The 19553-nt window shown below is 31.7% G+C and overlaps 1 protein-coding gene across 1 annotated transcript in view; it reads right to left on the reverse strand.

Annotated features, from left to right (window-relative positions):
• Window positions 1-5628: 5628 nt before the first annotated feature.
• LOC145324591 (septin-1-like) overlaps window positions 5629-19553 on the reverse strand; it is a 65690-nt gene continuing 51765 nt past the window's right edge. Inside the window, exons 10-21 of the mRNA XM_080167172.1 lie at window positions 18138-18207; window positions 16386-16442; window positions 16008-16112; window positions 12953-13077; window positions 12124-12189; window positions 11448-11514; window positions 10907-10965; window positions 9617-9678; window positions 8981-9112; window positions 6722-6824; window positions 6045-6115; window positions 5629-5686 (exon numbers count right to left, since the gene is read on the reverse strand). Of these exons, the coding sequence (XP_080023298.1) occupies window positions 5629-5686; window positions 6045-6115; window positions 6722-6824; window positions 8981-9112; window positions 9617-9678; window positions 10907-10965; window positions 11448-11514; window positions 12124-12189; window positions 12953-13077; window positions 16008-16112; window positions 16386-16442; window positions 18138-18207 (975 nt within the window). The remainder of the gene's footprint in view (window positions 5687-6044; window positions 6116-6721; window positions 6825-8980; window positions 9113-9616; window positions 9679-10906; window positions 10966-11447; window positions 11515-12123; window positions 12190-12952; window positions 13078-16007; window positions 16113-16385; window positions 16443-18137; window positions 18208-19553) is intronic.

Consider the following 19553-nt stretch of genomic DNA (forward strand, 5'->3'; position numbering starts at 1 on the left):
ATTGTACCATTAAAAGTTTTTTGTCTGTAGATCTCTTTAACCTTTTTAGTTTTTCTTTAAAGTGAAGCTTCTTATAAGTATAGAAAAAGTTTATAACTATAGGTAGAAATACCTTCGCAAAAGATAATTCCCTCCTAAAAAAAGATTTTTCTTTGAAAATCCGGGGAGTCATCTTTTCCTTCTGCCAATAGAGGCCCTTAGGGGCGTAGCCGCTAGTTATGAAAAAAGTAAAAAATCAATAACACAACAACTGTGTAAAAAAACATTCATAACATTATGTAATTACAATTTCTGTAGAAATAGATTGTCATTAATTTTTGACAATATGTAATAATTTGATTCCATTTATGATTTACTATATCTGTTAAGGGATAAAGATTTACTAATTGATGGAAAATAATTTTGTCATTTAATATTGTTTTAAAAATGTCTTTCAACTTAGTGTCTAAAAAATAATACTTTTTTGAGGAAAAATATTTTTCGTAGATTGCCATATCCTTGTCCCCTATGCATTCATTTTTATTTATGTGACGTTGAGACGGCCTATATTTTTTAAAACGATGCTTTTCTAAATTGAAGAAGTGTCAAAAATGAATAACTAAACTCGGCAATTTAGGCATTTCATTATCATCCCATTGATAATAAGTTACCAGGAAGATTTATGTAACAATTTGGTACAATTTTGAATGCGTAGCAACTCTAAATATAACGATTATCATTATCCGAATCTGTGAACCTGTTTAAACTATTTTTACATTTGCATCTTAATTTATTCCATAATATTTTACAATGCTCAAGAAATGTAAACAAACTACATTTAAATAATTTTGTGTGCATTACCTTTTAGTCAAATTTCTGCTTCTTTAGGGTAGATATCCATTCGACTGTTTAGTTTTAAGAGCTTTTATAGATGTTGTCATCCTCGCCGAAAAATGATATTAAGCAATTACATTATTATAACAATAATGTACACTAATCTCATCTTAATATATAACTTTGCATGGGCATATCTACACAGTGGGATCTTTTGCCAAAAAACGGGACATTAAGGGTAGACAAAAGTAAACATCAATAAAAAAGCTTGTATTTGACGAAATGATGTAATTTCTTTTGCTTTAACTCAAAAATAACATAAATTTTGCTCCTGTTAACTTCTAATGTGCATTTGGTAAGTACGTCTGGCGGTTTTGGAGGAGCGAAGCTACCCTATTTTTAAAAAATCTATAAACCTTCATAACTTTAGTTAGGATAGGAATATTTTAACAAAATAAACGTCTATGTAAATATTTCTTCAATGCAAACAATGTTTGTGAACATGAATATAGCGTCAGGTGCACCCAGTTCGAGTCCCGGCATTTTTAGGTAGGTCCAGTATAAGTAAAATAGGACACTAATAAGGCATGTTTTCTAATGTTTTTTTTTACAGATATAAACAACAATAACATAATTTTCAAAATACTTTTGATTTTGTGTTAATACCTTTATTCTAAGTCTTGCTATCTTCATTTAAAGTTTGTATAAGAATATAAACATAATTGCTTATATTATATTCTCTCTCAAACGTATATTTCTCTCTCTCTCTCAGACGCATACATAATGTTTTTGCAATATTATAATTAATCCCCGAATTTGAATTTCTGCTGAACCAAAACCAGTTAGAAATACAATTTTTTTCAGAACACATGAAATTTAGCAAATTTAATTGCTAAACTAAAAGTATTTATAAGTCATCTTTTTTTAAGGACTCCTTGTTCCCTTAAATGTCCATTAAAACCGCGAGAACGGCAAAAATCGTTAAAAATCACACCTACGGCGGCAAATAACGGCGAAACGGTTGGCCGGAGGCAAATAATGCATAAGTAAAGAAAGTTCCGCCTTAAAAAGTTAGAAAACATTGCAGAGATGACTTTGGGCTCTAAAATGACTCCTTCCTCCTCTAACGAGGGAAAATTTCAAATTAACAAGAACGAAATTGTTCAAACCATGCAATGTAAAATGCTCAATTATTCAAAAACGACCGGGAGGCCCCAGGTTATGAAAACTGTTTTAAACACAATACATGTTGCATATTAATATTATTATTGCAAAACCCGGGGCATCCTGGCCGTTTTTGGGTAAAATGGAGAAAACTGATTTTTTGGGGTTAAAAATCTTAATATTTTTGGTGAAATTTTCTCACAAAATGTCAATTTACACCACCAAAAAACTATTTTTTTAAAATTTTTCTTTAATTAGACATTGGTACAGATATCTAAAAAGTACCTCAATCAAAAATTATTTTCATAAGATGAACATAAATGTATTTTTTGTTGCTTTGAAAAAATTGTGTAAAAAAATCTGGAAAATCATCAAAACTGAAAAGAAATTTTTCACTACCTTTTTTAAAAATGGCATAAATCCGCCAAAAATGAATATTTTTTAAAAATTTCTTTTCTAGCTGTCTACTTACAGCCATTATTAATTCCTAGGATAGATAAAAGTCAATTTTAATTTTTTTGGATGTCCCACTGGATCCCACTGTGATCTACAGTCTAGGGGGGAGTAGGGTTCAATTGCCTAATTACCTAATTGTTATTCAAAAAATCAAATACATAGGATATCTGTATCATATAAAATTTGCTGTCAAAAAAGTTTTCAATAGATCCACGGTCTTTCTTATAACAATTTTAGAGTTACTACGCTTTCTAATTCGTACCTAACTGCTATAGGAATAATCAAACCAATTCGAAGATTCTAACATGTTTAAATTAATAATTAGAGCTATCTGTTACGGACGAACCGACCATATTTATAGAAAAGCTTCGCTTAAAACAAACATTAAAAAGGTGATATTAAAGTAAATATTAGGAAATTGTGATATAAAACCGTGTTATTGACAGCGTCGTAATGATATTTTCTTGATTAAGCATTCACAAAGATCTATACAGAGAGGCTAAATACTAAAGAAGGCAAGTCATTTACACACATATGTACATAGTTATTTGTAGCACAACTACTATATAATTAGCAAAGTTTGACCGCACGTACGTACGTCTATTGTGAACTGGGGTACTTTATTAAGTATATTCTTCCTTATGCAAGCATGAGTGAATAATTTGTTTAAAAACTTTGATATTACTGTACATAAATCGTTTCTAATATTTACTGGTTATCTATAGAATGTGATTAAAGAATAATGTGTCATATTTTAATGTCCTTTTAATTTACCCAGGGATCTAAAGGGATAAGACAATGGTCAATGAATTGATATACATCCCTAATTTTGATTCACAGAATTAACACTTCTTTAGATTACAATTAGTTGTTGAAACGTTTGGACACTCAACTTAATGAACTAACCAATCAAAAAAGTCCACACTTACCTACCCTAAGTTACTATTATTTTTATGAAGAACCTTGTCCTTGTTTATCAATTTAGAGATGAAGTAGAATATTATATCTGCGCTACTAATAAATATTTATACTTGTTTATTTATGTTTATCATTTTATTTTGTAACATATTTTTTTTTTACTTTCAACTAATATATATATGAAATATTTTAGAATTTTGATCATTTCATTAGAGAAATTTACACTTTTTTCACTTTTTAAATTCACAGTGAATTTGCAGTTAATTCCGGATCTTAACAAAAAGACCTGGCATGGGTACATTATATTTTTACAACAGGATATTTTTTCAATATTAAGGTTTCACATGGGTTTTTAGAATTGTTTTTCAGCCTATTTAAAAAAATTATTGCCAATTATACACATAATATTAACAAAAACACACCTCTATCAATGTCAACATTACAATCAATATATATTTAAATAAATATTTATTGTATAATATACATAACAATTACAGAAAATTTCAGAGATTTAAAAAAAAATGATCATGTATTACAGTTCCTACAGAAGTGTTTTTTTCCCAAATTTCCATCCCGGAGGAAGGGGGTAGGGGGAATTTAAAAAAAGAAATATCCTTTATTTTTACTTTATTAATTGGGGAAAGAAATTCAATTAGGTTGAAAAATATACAACCATTTCAATAAATTAAGTTTTTATGGTGTAAATCTAGTATCGTTTTTATGTTTTATAATTTAAGATTTACATATGTGGTATTTTTAGTATTGGTTTGTTTTATTCAAATATGTATCTATAGTTTTGATATATTTGTAAGTTAGATATAATAAAAAAGTATTAATTATGCAAATAGAAATGAAAGCAACACGTTTTTGTCTACTATTAAGTAAAACCGAGACAAGAGATAATGCATTTAAAGAAAAATTCTTTTATTAACCCTTACAGATCGGGGGGGGGGGGGCTCAAAGAGCCCCGCCCCCTCTAGTTTTTTCAATCTCATTTTTTTGTAGGTAAGATGGAGAGCTGTAACTTCATGACTTTTTAAGTTTAGTAATTATACGTCGGCAAGAGTTGATTTTATTAGGATATCTGGTCTGTGTCGGTCGTGGTGTCCGGTCAAAGTCGGTTGGGTAGCAAAAAAAATTCTAAATAAATCTTAATTTCTACATTATGACTTTTGTGTATAAGGTAGAAACCTAAAATTTTTTTGGTGAATACTTAGATATCAATGACCATCTGAGAAAAGTGGTGTTATGACCGTTTGACCGCTCCCTGACCGACTTTATGACCGATTTTTGTCCGGCTTTTACTACAGACATATATCATGAATATCGTGGCTTCTATTACAGCTAGAGACCTATAATTTTTTTGGTAAATCCTTGAGCAATAATAAACAGATAAAAATATTATTTTGCGCCGCCAACCGCCGTTTTACCGCCGTAACCGCCGAAAATGGCGGTTTCCGTTATTTGCCGTTTTTCAGCGATGATCAGAAAAAGTAATTTTTTTGTTATGAAAAATAAAAGTTCGTCCTAATATTTGGTCATCCTAGCTGCAAAATTGGCCGCTCTACAGCTGTTTTAAAATTTAGCGGCTGGCCGCTAAAAAGCGGCTAAGGAGCGGTCTGACTGCTATGACTAGAAAAAGTAATTTTCTCTAAAAATACACATGAACCACCAGAAAAAAATTTTACGTCTTTATCTGTACCAGGAGCCGAGATAGAGGGGGGGCTCTTTGAGCCCCCCCCCCCCCCCCCCCCCGATCTATTAAGGTGGGAATTGGGGCCCGATCTGTAAGGGTTAAAAATACTACATATCATCGAATTACAGACAATTTTTTTGCTAATAGCAAAATAAAAATAATAAAATTAATACCATTTTTATTAGCCAGGACATTTTGTCACTAGAGGCTAAGAAAAGTGGTCCTAATTTTTTACTCTTCCATTTTAATGTCCGTAGAAAGCTGTCTATCATCACTATTTTCAATTTGACACTGAGAAAAATCTAATCTTAATATTTTAGAATGAAAAAAAAGATTTTTTTTTGTGGTGCATTATTCCTTATTACTGAAGTAAATAAAATATAAATTAGGGCCCGGCAGCCGCGCCTTAGCCTCAATTAAACCTGCTTATGTGAAAATATTTTTTTTAAAAGATGGATGGTCTGTTTAGGAACAGGTTTAGACATCCAGTTGAATTTAAAGTTATGATATGACGATTTCAATAAAGCTTACACACGGCTGCCGAGCCCTGCAATATTAATACAATAGTAATGTGATTATTATTATTTAAATGTTGCTGAGTCACTAAATCTTGTTCTCTTCCACGAGGATAAAACACTTCTGAAAATAAAAAACTATTACAAAAACAAGGATGGCAATATCCATAAGTAGCTGGACAATCGGTCAAAGTGAGTTATATAGCACATGTACAATTGTCATAAAAAGAAAGGGAAGAAAGTGAATATTATATAATTCATAGAAAATGACAAAATCTATAAGTTCTGTAATAATGTTTTCTCATTCGTTAGCTTAACATTTTTTTTGTATTTTGTTCATTTAGTTGTGTTAAAACGTTACAACCACTAATTTAAATCTACAGAAGGGATAGTTTGGTGTATCATTGGGGATGTACATTGTACATCAATTTATCAGCCATTGTCTTATCTCTTTAGATCCTATGTGTATATACTGTATGTACCTGAATCCGGTCAGATCCGAAGATTTAGATCTGAGCTCAGCCATTGACATTGAATTGTATCTTCCACATAGCTAAACAAAGACAATCGTGTTTGTATGTATTATAGCAATATTTCACATGCCAAATATTAAAACAAAGTTCAGAACAACTAGCGAGATTAAGCTAGCAATTTTCTAATTTGTATGGCTTAAGATTTAGATAACTCCTAACTGAAAGAGTTATCTTGTGAAGCTCTTAATAGTTCCTATAAAAAGGGGATAAATAAAAAGTACTGTTGGGCAAAATTAATTCCAAATGACGTCATATTAGGATGATGAATTATGACGTCATTTCGGATACTTTGACTATAAGTTTTTAAAACCCTCCCCTTTCTTTATTTGCACTAGAAAGATCTTCTTATCTTTTTTACAGGTTTCAAACTATTGATAAGTTTTCATGTTTTTTTTCAGCTCTCCCTTCAGCAAATTCGAATAGAGAGCTCCTCGATGCTAGAAGCGCATCCTCTGATTAGTAATAGATAAATATGTAGTTGATCTATTGTGCACGTGTGTTTATATCTTATGGTTTTGTAAATATATAGACCATTTTCATTAGTCATTTTTAAAACTAACGTAACTAGATTTATGTTAGTTAATATTTCAAAAACGGAAACCATTAAACCGGGAGTAAAACCAAACCTTTTTGTTCTGCTTCTTTTTAGCGTTAGATTCATCTTGGTCTGCTAGCAAGTGGAGTTTATGATTTTCAGAGTTGGGTATTGGAGGGGGTGGTGGGGTAACACTAGAAGTTATAGTAAAAATACAAACAATGATCACAACATTCATGAGTAGTAAAGCACAAAAGCTCACGGAGAAGCCGAGTTACAGACTATATTATTGTTCAATGTTCATAAAAAAGGAGGAGTTAAAGAAAATTAAAGGATAATGGAAAAACATATGCTTAAATGTATTTTGTAGCATTTCAGACTGGCTGGCCAAGCAAGTTGTATACTGTAGTGTATAATCTTTGGCAAGCGAGAAAAGTAGATTTGCCCCAAAGCTTTACGGAATGACGGGCAAACAAAGTAAATTATGAGTAGAGTAGCTTCGTTACAAGAAGCTCATTAAAAAATAAAGAGAAAAATAATATTTTTTAAATTTCATTGAATTGACCGTCTGAAATACTTTGGACCATTTAAAATAAGAAGCTTTAAATATCACACAAGATGTGTATTTTTCGAATTTCATATATTGATATACAACTCTAGCTAAAATTGGGATTTTTGTTTGTATTTGAACCTAGGTTGCGGGCTGCTGTTCCTTGCTAAAATATTATCTGCAGTTCTTTCTTCAGTTTTAAATTCAACTTTTTACAAACATCACAACTATAGTATGTTATATAGAGTTTATTTACTAAAGTATTCTTTTAATTTTTAGTTTATATAGATTGTGTACGTTGATGTCTAATTTAATTATTAAAAGGAATGTCTAATAGACATATTATTGTCCTAAAACTATCGAACAGGAACACTTATATCAATGTGAATGCAAGCAACACAAAATATATCAAACGTAAACCAGTATGTGTTAAAGATATATAGCTAATAAAAGCTAGCAATTAATTTCATCTAAATATTCGATATTATTAAGGAGGATAGATTTAAGTAGAAGAATAGAGGGGGCACGAGCTACATGCAACTCTAACCCTCCGATTTTCAATTGGGTCTTTGAATATAAGTCAAATGCGTCGGAAATATTACACATACAAGTCACTACAAAAGAGCAGTAAGCTATTTGCTAGCAGACATAAGGGGTCTCTACCACTTGAGCCAGGTAGTTGTCTCGGTTAAAAATCTATACTTATACATTTTGGGGGGATAGTGTTGTAGATGTTATAGCCTGTGGTAAAGCTCTGAATTAGTTATCATATATTGCTGCAAGTTCCAAACGGACTTATCCTAGCCATGATTATAGAGTAGCAGCGCAATTAAACCATGAATAAGACGGAAAAAAATAACTAATTGTTGTAATGAACCTGAATTATTAATATCTGACGGGTAGCTCTGAAACAAATAAATTCTTTTATGTAATCATATTTACTACAATATGTCAAATGTTTTGTTAAGTTCAAACTGCATTTAATTATTTTTAATCTAACTATGTGTTTTAAAGAATAGAGAGAGGGGACACTGGGCTGTTTATTACACTGGTCCCGAACGTTTTATAATAATGTTTTCTTATTCTCAGAACTTCAGTAAATTTTGATTGAATGGGTCAATAAGTTGAGTGTTCAAACGTTTAAACCACAGAAGAAGGATTAAATGTATCGTCGTGGGGGAATGGTATGTACATCAATTTATTGTCTATTGTCTTATCACTTTAGATCTCTGGTTTAAAATACAGGTATTTAAAGTGAACCTTTTTTTATATTTTAATTGTTCTAGTCCTTAGATCGTAAGGTTCTTATTTTAAAATTAGAGCGGTTGATGGTCATTTTCATATAAAACCCTACATGAAGATTCTTGTTACAATAGGGCATAATCTTGATAGAGTAGCAACTATTATCAGAAACTTCAATTTAAAAATGTTAGTTTTGACAAGAATTGATTATGTAATAGATTTTATACTATAAAAATTATTTCTTGGGCAATTTGGTATGATAATTTTAATAACGCATCATCTTTTTTTGACATCTCAAAGAAAGAGGAGTGTATTATAAAGTTATGTAATTTTATTAACAAAACTTAGAACCTATACAGCAAATATTTTTTTTGTGGGTGAAATATCATGTCTTTTAATTGATGTACACAAAATTACCCATTCTGTAGATTACAATAAGTGGTTGAAACGTTCGGACAATAAACAAAAGTAATAAAAATTTAAAAACAGTCCCCAAAGTGGTTGAGCCAACAAATAAGAAAACGTTATTATAAAACTTTGGGGACTAGTGTAATAAACAGTCTAATATCCCCTGCTTTTACTACCTGGCAAGTAGAAAGAGAAGCATATAGCTGTAAACTGCTGTTGCACAAATTTCTTGATAATTTATCCCGCCTGTAATTCTCGTAATGCTTGTAATGGGTTACTTCCCTGAAAATAAGAATTATTATTTATCGCATCGTATTATAAACAGGTTTCCGTGGATATAAAAATGTACAATTTTAAAATTAAAACCAGTTTTTTTAGCTCCGAGATGCCAAAGGCACGGGCTAACAAAATTAGTTTGGATATTATGATTGTACATTTTAATATTCTTGCTTTACATAATTTTTCAATATGGCTTAGAACCTGTTCTAAAAAGCGGATATTAATCGATTTCGATGCGATACTGAGAAATAATTTAAAATTCTTTATATCTTGTTATTATTCTTGTATTAGTTTGTCAGCTTTAATGGATGACCTATGGTCAGATACAAGGCATTGGATTTCACAACCCCCCCTCCCAACTAATCCCTGAAGGTCCGCTAGTTGTACAAAAATAAGTAATTTTATCCAACGAAGCTTTTTATACTGCCTATAAAAAATGACGTCATCCTGGCCTACCATTGGTCAATTAAAATGAATACTGGCCTGTAATAGGACGATAACACTTACCTTAAATCCTGCATATGGTGGGAGAGTAACAAACTCCTCAGGGGTCCAAAATCACATTGGTCCTAAGTAAAAAATATTTCAAACTAGAGGCTACGCCCCTAGAAGCGCCTAGAAGCATTTAAGGTAGCAGAGAGAAAAGTCAACCAATCCTACCGATTTTCAATTTTAGTTTTTTTTAAAGTATAAAAAACATTGAATGGGACGGGTACTTAATTTGGAGGGTGGAGATACCATCCCTCAAAATAGGTAAAAACCTTCCCTGGACCTATAAGAAGTATCCCTATTGAGAAGAACCATATGGGTTCAGCAGTTAGCGAGATAATTTGCTACAGACAAAAAAAGCTAACTACTTTATAATAGTATCAAACAATTAATGCTAAAAACAGTTTTAATGTTGAATCCTATATACAAAGTAGTAAGGATTTTTTTCTGAAGCTTAAATTTTAATAACTACTAAAACGTTTTCCATTTTTATAAAGAATATGGCCCGTGATTTAAGATATCAATTTGTAGATTTAAGTCTTGGTATGGGTTTGGGCTATTTTTTGGACTTCTTTCAACTTACATTTCTTATTTCTATTAGAATTTTTAGCTTTTACATTTTTGAATATATGTCTTCTTATATAATGCAACCTTTGATGGTTGTGTATATAAGCTGAATCAGATTATTCCAATTAGTTATTTATATTTATGGTTATTTTGTGTCTTATTCGTATCTAATGTATTAGATTATTTATATCGAGAGAAAGAAAAATAAAAAGAAGTGTGTTTTAAATCAACTAGTTGCTTTGCCCCTTACATCTAGAGGCTCGACCTAAGAAGGTTTTTTTTTTATTTTCATGCCTTTCGTTGAAGTTAATTTTTTTGTGGCTAAGAGCATAAGAATAATTATTTATCGCATCGTATTATAAACAGTTTTCCGCGGATATTTAAATGAAAAATTATGAGATTACAACCGGTATTAATTTTATTATTTTGTTTTAACATTTTCTGTAATACGTTGCTATTCATGACTTTTCATTATGATTGAGAACTGGTTCTAATCCAGCGGATTCTAATCTGGATAGAAGCCATACTGGAAAATAGTTTCCAGTCTACCTTGGCAGTAATTGGATACTTATCTGCCATAGGAGTAGGATGTAAGTTTGCCTGTCTTATTTTCAACTTTTACTTTAATTTTTAAGTTTCTGAAAACAATTTCTACACGTTCTATGTTTCTCTTTTTTATTTTTAAATTTTGTTCGAAAATTTTTAGAATTATCATTTGAATGAGTGATATTTATAGCTAACCTTATCATCAATATTGACAACGCCCCATGGATATTCTCTTACTCGTTGCTTACCAGAATCTAAAAAATAATTAAAAATTTTGATTTTTAGTAGCGCAGCCAATCTTTAGCTGGGTCATGTGTCTGTATGTTAATCCGAGGAAAGTGCATACAAATATTTGTCATTGAATTAAATTGCAACCATAATTGGATTTGTAATCAGTGGCAGTTTTGTCAATGGGTGTGAAACCTTGAAGATATGAAAATTATGACAGGCCTTCCTTCTTTTTCAAAAGGGCTGTTGATACACCCTCCTTTCGCAGGCTTTTGCTTTAAATCACCTTTTTTTTGAAACTGCTTGAACGAAAAAGATTAATTCCAACCTTCTACCCCTATCTTGAAGTCCTATCTGAGCTGTGCATAGAAATAAGTTACTCCTGTTTAATCGCCGGTGCATTCCTCAAATTATGTCACGTTCCAAACATAGTAGAATAAGATACCATTTTTAACGTCTTTATTATGAATTGGATTGATTACCAAATTCAGCAAAGCCATTGTATAACCTGTGACAATAGAGTGAGTGGATCCAACTACAGCAAAAGGTATTATCTCTCTCATCCAAAAATCTTCCTAAAACATTTTTATAGAACCTGTTTAGATTGTTTTAACAATATTTTAAAGTTAGTATATTTTTCAACCTATTTTTTTTAAATACACTATTTTAAGACATAAAGATATATTTCGGTTTTTGCAATAATTTTTAATTAATTTTGTCAAAAAAATAAAGGTATAAGACATTAGATAACAACAAATATGATCAAAGATATTTAACATGAATCTATATAAAAAATGTCATAAATTATTTTGAAAAAGATTAAATTGTAAACTTTTACTTTTAGATTGTTAAAGTTGACTGTAAAAAGTAGTCGAATCCTAAAATTGACTTAAACTTAGCAGCAAAAAAAAATTAAGATACAAAGAAAAAGTTTATTTTAACAGAACTTTTTATAATTCTATATAAGTAAAAGGAATTTTGTCTATCTATTTATGTATCTTCTGAGATCTTGTTAGCAACATGACCGCTCGAGCTCTATACTAGACCAGTGAAGGTTTTAGACTAAAATAAGTGACTTGATCATGATATAACAGTTCCAATGAGAAATATGGCCTTTTCCAAAAATGATTTTTTCTTTTTATAAAATGTAGATGTACTACCTCTAAAATAGGTATGTTTATTACCGTATTTAGCTCTGTATCAGGAAAGTCGTATGATTCTATGTTCTTCTCTTCCAGCTGTTGTCTTATCTAGATAGATAGATATCATTATGCTGGTACGTAGGAAGGGGACATAGGGCTGTTTATTACACTAGTCTCCAAAGTTTTCTTATTCGTTGGCTTAACAACTTTTGGGACTTTTGTATAGGTTTATTGGTTGGCTCATTAAGATGAGTTTCAACCACTAATCATTATGTGCAAAAGGGGTAATTTAATTTAATTAGGAATGTATATCAATTTATAGGCCATTGTCAATCCCACAAATCTAAATCCCTGGGTAGATGGATAGATAGAAAATTGGTACATTATTTTGAACCAGCAGCGGCTAGAGGCATTTAGGTACTTGAAGGGGGTGGTCATTTTTCTAGGGGCGCGGTAGTATAATCCCTCCCCAAACATAGTTAAAAACATTCCCTGGACCTTCACTGTAAATAAGAACCATATCGGTATTGCAGTCAGCGATATCCTTCTCTACACACACAAAAAGACAGATATTATTTTCGGATTTAGTTCTTATTTAAAGTTAAAGCTTTCCTGAAAATGAAAGAATAGTTGTTCATAGCATCGTATCATAAACAGTTTTCCGCGGATATCAAAATAAAAATGATAAGATTAAAACCAGTTTTGTTAGCCCGAGCAAAAAAAACTGGTATTAATTTTATGATTTTTATTTCAATATTCTTGGAAAATTGTCTTTAATCCGCTGCCATACATTATTTTTCAGTATGTCTTAGAATCGGTTATAATCCAGCGGATATTAATCGATTTCGAAGCCATACTGAAAAGAATATACCTTGGCTTTAAATCGTTGGAGTTCTGCTTTTGTACAGCAATCAGACTTGCCAATGACTGGTATAATATTAACTTTCTTGTGAATCTTTCTCATAAATTCAACATCCAGTGGCTTCAATCCGTGACCTTAAAAGTATTTTTAAAAGAGAGGCTTTTCTATATTTAGGGTCCGTTAGCGCTTTGCTTTAAATTAGACATGTTAAAAGTGTCTTATCGATTTAAAACTATGCATGATGATTCCTATGCCAATTAGGTACAATTTAGAAAGCATAGCAACTCTATAACCTTTATCAGACAGTCCGTACGTCCATTTAAAATATGCTGTTTTTTTTTCATTTGTTGACTCAAATGTTTCATGTAATATAATTTTCCTTTTAATCTGATTTTTTGAAACAAAATTTTATAAGCAAAGATTCTTTATAATCAAGTCCTAAAATTTTAAATTTGTCCATAAAAAGTATCCTCTACTTAAGCAGTTTTACAACAAATTTTCTTAAAATTTTTTTTAAACTTAAATATTTATTTTCTGCTTCATTTCTGCTTTTTTGAATGTTGTCATCCTTGTTTTACAGGAAACTACTCTTTTTAAAAAATTTCTTCTTTCTAGAAACAACCCTATTAAAAAGACAGAATTTAAAACTCTGCTGCTATCTAAGCTAAAACATCTAATCCTCAAATATTTCAGCTAATTTATCAGTAACAAAATACAGTTTTAAACCATGAAATTAAAATCTTTTCCCATTGACCTATCTTTAACCCTGGTTATCTAATTTAAATTATTCATGATAGAATTATGTTACAGAAGTTATTGAATTTTATTTTTTTAAATTTAATTTTCCTGATTTATGTAAGATAGCTAATAGTATGTAATAAGTTTTAAAAATCATAAGACTCAGCAGCCGAATATTTCTAAGCCAAATTTCAAAATTGCTCTGAAAATCTTAAAATAATAAAAGATTTGATGTTTTTTTTCAGACTTTCAAAAAGGTAAAACAATGTTTGTCTTTATGTTTGTAGCTTAAGAACTTGCTAACACTTTTACCGATATAGTGAAGCTTCTTATAGATCCTGGGAAGAATTATTTCGTGGAAGGTTACCTTAATCCGCCTATGAGAAATCACCCCCCCTCCCAATAAAAAAATGAATCATTTTTTTCACTACCTCAAAAGTTAAGGGTCAACTTAAATCACTCCCCCCCTCCATCCCTAAAAAATACCATGTTATCTCCCCTGAAGACTATGGCCTTGTGTCGGCTGTCCCTACAAAATATGTCTGTACTGTGTTAGTTTAATTAGTTCAGAATTAATTACATTTAATATTATTTACCTAGTTTAGTACTATGTTACATATACGTTTGAAAATTCTAAAAAGTATAAAAAGATATGAAAAATTTTTAAATTTTGAATTGTGAGTTTATCAATACGTTTCTCGTTTGTTGGCTTTTAAATATTGTCTTGACCCTTAAGCTTTGGAAATATTATATTACATTTTTTTCAAAATTTCGTCAATTTTTAGGTAATTTTAAAAACTGTCTCAAAAATCAGCCATGTGACGTCACAAAAATAATGGAGATGAGAGGAGAAGTGGGTTAGAAAACCCCTAAAAAAACCTCATATTTATGACGTCACATGGCTGTGTGTCTCTGTAAGTCCGCAAGATCTTGTTAACCGCTTGACCGATATGGCTCTCCTTTTTACTATGAAAACTATTTCAAACTAAAATTAGAGAAGGGGGGGAGGGGAGGCGACCTTCCTTCTATCTATAAAGGGCCCCTACTCTTAAACACATATAATATATCTGGTCTTATACTAATTAGAGGTTCTATAATTGTATAATTATATTAGCCACACCACACCATAAGACTATTCATACATCATGACAACGTTATTTACCATGGAGGAAGGGGACTTTGGGCTGTTTATTACATTAGTCCCCAAAGTTTTATAATAACATTTTTAAAAACTTTTGGAAATTTTGATTAAATTTTGATTGGTCGGTTCATTAAGTTGAGTGTCCAAAAGTTTCAACTACTAAATGTAATCTACAGGGGTGGTAATTTTGTGTATTATTATTGGGGATATACATCAATTTATCATCAAATGTCTTATCCCGGATCTACTGCAGTTCACGGTAAAATATTGCTGGTAACGAATATTGCCAAAAATCTATGAATTTTAAAGGCTGCTAGCTGCTAAACGGCTGAACGTACAGATTATACCCGCACACCATTTTAAGCGGTATAAAAGGCCTACAAATAATCTAAAATAGCCAAGATCCGATGATGTACAGGGAAAGCTTCACTGAAGAAAAAACGCGTAAAATAGGCCTTTTTTGTGCATTTCTACTGCGAGATAATTATGCATTATTGATTTATGGCTATTCCAGATTATTTGTAGGCCTTCTTATGCTGCTTAAAACAGTGTGCGGGCATGATCTGTACGTTCAGCCGTTTGGCAGCTAGCAGCCTTTAAAATTTATAAATTCTTGGCAATATTCGTTACCAGCAATATTTTACCGTGAACTGCAGTAGATCCTTTGTTCCTTTAGATCCCTGATTATATACACGTCCACAAGGACTTTTCAATCAACCTATGACCTTACAGCGTTTTTCGATCACTAGTGAACCATGCCAAGGACCACCCATGCATACCTGATTTAGGGCTAAGGCTTCCCCCCTACTCTTACTCCAAATCTCTAACGCCTGAAAGAGCAGCAGTAGGTACTAATTTTACATCTTTAGTATTGATGCGGTCTGGGGACTCGAACCCGACACCTCCCCAACAGATAAGCGGACGTTAAACCACTAAGCCATAATTGCGGGTAACTTATTACTTCTAATAGTGAGTCAAGAATTTTCTGGGTTGCTGATGTATCTAATATTCTTCTATTACGTGAGTACTCTCCTGGTCTTACAGTCGATTTGAGGAAATTAAAGCACAGAAACTATCTATCTATCTATCTTACCTGTAGGAGCAATAAAGTACAAGCAAGCATGTACCCTTGTATCTTGAACATTAGTCTACCTTTCTATCAATACATCTATTTATCTATCTAACCTGTAGGAGCTATAAAGTACAAGCAAGCATGTACTCTTGTATCTTGAACATTAGCCTGTCTGTGTACTCGAGATTCGCTGTCCAAAAATATTTCAAATTGGTCATCTAAAACATGTTTTTATTATGTTAATAACAGATATATCTATAGTATAGATGTATATACAGACAACTACCTTTCTCCCTCTAGTGTTTTACTCTAATATATTGATATTAAAATTGTTTATAGATAGAATGATATTTAAATATATGTTTTGCAAGGATTTTTAAGTTATGGCCTAATACATGTTTTAACATATATCAAAGTATCTATTTAAATGTAAAAATTGTAAACTTTATAAAAAACAAACACGCCATTGGCATAATATTGATATACCTTACCAATATAGGAGACTATTGGGAGCCAACAATTTGTATTATCAACCGCATCTCCAAAACCTAAAAATGAGAAGAACTTCAGTTTGACAGAATATGTTATAGAATAAACTTTGATGTTCAAACCCCACTTCCCCCCCGACCGGGGCTAAACAAAACACTAAAACGGCTAGTATGACATGTCTACATGAGGTTAAGTGGAGGTTTAAAGGTAATAATCGAGAAAATCTCCAAAATTAGTTTTTAATTGGGCAAATCAATTTTATCTCAGGAATAATGTTGCCTCCAACTTATTATTAGAATATATCAGTTCTATTTCAATAAAAAAATCATTTTATTTCTAGATAACCATTAGCAACTGTTATTGTTTCCTCAGCATACATAAGAAAACAAGTTGTCACAATTGTGATTTCTTTAGATGAAATATCCTTTTCCTGATTAATAATGCTGAGTAAACCAGAGTTTTTCCTGTGAAAAAGATTCGGTAAGCACCAGCTAGGGAGATGGCAATGACAGTTAAATTGTTCGGTGCTTTTCCTCAAAGACCCTAGCATGCACCGGCCCCCCTACCCCTACCCCTATCCCCAACCCCTACTTTATTTTTGAAATGAATTAAAAATAATGGGTTTTTATTACCTCCTATGCCTAACCCCTCGGAACTTGTACGTTCATGCAATACACTATCCCTGCAGAGGCACCCTGTACCCAATATAACCTAACCAAAACTGACAAACACACGAAAAACAAATTCATTTTTAATTCATTTCATTTTCAATATATTTTGCATTTTCGTATCCCGGCGTTATCCTCTTTTTTCAATTTTGCGGCTAGTTAGGCTAGGGGGCGAGCGCTGCGGCTAGGCAGACAAGGGTGCCGAGCGCTGCGGCAAGAGTTCATAGTTATGTGGGGGGGGGGGGGGGAGGTTGCGAAGAAAAACATTTTTCAAAACTTAAAAAAAATATTTCTAAGAGGATATTAACCCTGTCCCGTGATCATTGTGTAAGAAGAAAACTAATGTTTATTATGATTAATCAGACTTTTTTTAGTCTTATGTCAGCTAGTCTATTTTATTGTTTCCAATTCTAGAGGCTGCTCCCCCACCTTCCTGGGTTTGATTTTAGAAACAAGGATGACAAGAGCCATAAAAGCGAAGCTTTGAATTTAAACCGTAGAATAAACGATCATGAACTATTCTGAAGAGTGAAAACTTAATAAGAAGAATATTGATATCACAGTATAAAGAAAATTGTATAAAAACTTATTGCAAAATTGCGCAAATAAAGGATTCTGTTTAAGGACATACTTACATTTGCTTAAAATATTTTACCCTGTTGTCCTAGGAAACATTTTTTTTCTAAAAAAATTGGATTAATGATTAGATCAAAAAAGTTAAATATAAGTTTGTTGTAAATGGACGTACAGACTTTCTAGTAACGACTACAGAGTTGCTACGGTTTCATAGCTTATGAGAAAAATCCTTACTTCTTTATAATATTAGATTGATGGACTATAGTACTCATTGCTATTTAACAATAAACATGCATAATTCAAATGATATAAGGCGATTTAGTCATAATGTTCAAAGATCTCTACAGTGCCTTTAAATAAAATGACGTCATACAATACAAATGACCAATGATAGACCAATACACAAACTAAATTACCAATGGCACTTCAGTATACATTTTAATTGACCAATGGCAGGCAAGTAAGATTTCATTTTTATAGGCACTACAAAAAGGCTTATTATGTTCTCACCTGGAGTATCTATGACAGTCAGATTTAGTTTCACTTCATTTTCCTCCAATGCTACGTGGTGTGTTTCAACCTAAAAATAAATCATTATTAGTGTAGCGGACAGACCTATACTTAAGAATGGCTGCGCTCCAAGGGCGTCCAAGCTTTTTTTTGGGGGGGTGTAAAATTTTTTTAAGGGGAGGGTAAAATGCCGCAATTTTTTTTACCCGCCCCCCAAAAAAATTTTTTACCCCGGGGGTAATTTTTGCTTGGGTGAGGTAATCCCCACTTTACCCCCCCCCCCCTTGGACGTCTTTGCTGCGCTCCTTCTCATATTAATGCGCTTGCAAATCTATCTATTTTAGGTTAACCATAATTTTGTATATCTTTTGTTTTGTTGATTCGATGAAGGGTAATAAATATCTGAAAATAGAAATGACGCAAATGATACGCAAATTCTGATCACAATTATCACGTTTATCTAAAAATACAACATATAATAATAGATATTAAACCAATTTTCAAGCATAACTTTTATCTATTAGGATAACAATTAAATAAGAAAAATATTTTTACTATATAAAATTCGTGATCAAACACCTAATTGAAAAAAAAATGCAAGACATAGCTTTTATTTTAAGAAAGACTAGGGGCAACGAAGCCTCTAGGTGTTCTTAAGGTGGGAGGGGGATATGTCAACCGCCCTTCTACTTTTTAATTTGAGTTTTAATAAGAAATATTCAGAAAAAAATTTTTGGGGGGGGATTTTAAATTGGGAGAGTGGAGATACGTTCTCCCAAAATAGTTAAAAACCTTCCCTGTACCTAAAAAAAAGCTTAATTGCAAAGGAAAACCAAACAGATGTCATTTTTTAACAATTTTAAAAAAAGAACATTGGCGCACTTGTATAAACACCTTATCACATAATAGATAATCCAGAATTATCCACTTCAAAGGGAATGTAAAAAGAGAGGGGGTAAATCAAGTTTGAAGATATCTGAAAATAGTTATGATCACCATCTTGTACCATCGTTGATTCTTTCCCCACATAAATATATAAAGGGGAGGAATCTATTATTATCGTACTTAACCCATCCTAAATTTGTAAACACTGCCTTTATTATGTTGTTTTTCCCTTTCCCCAAAATATGTAAAGGGAAGGAATTTATTGTTATCACATTTAACCCACCCTAACTCTGTAAATATTGACTTTAGTATTGTTACAACTTTGTATCAGTAGACTTGTGATTCGTGTATAAAACCTCAGTGTTTTTTGGAATAGAAGCGAAGCTTCTCTACAGTTAAAATTGAGTAACGTCTAGCCGTCGTGCCAGCAGCTTGCGCCTAATACGCTTATTTATTAAAAAGCTTATCTACATATTCTTATCTCTGAACTGATAATCAAATCTTTAAATCAATATTTTCAAGCTACTAAAG

Source organism: Acartia tonsa, chromosome 7 (genome assembly GCF_053477335.1).
Source record: "Acartia tonsa isolate MP-2025a chromosome 7, ASM5347733v1, whole genome shotgun sequence".
Lineage (NCBI taxonomy): Eukaryota > Metazoa > Arthropoda > Copepoda > Calanoida > Acartiidae > Acartia > Acartia tonsa.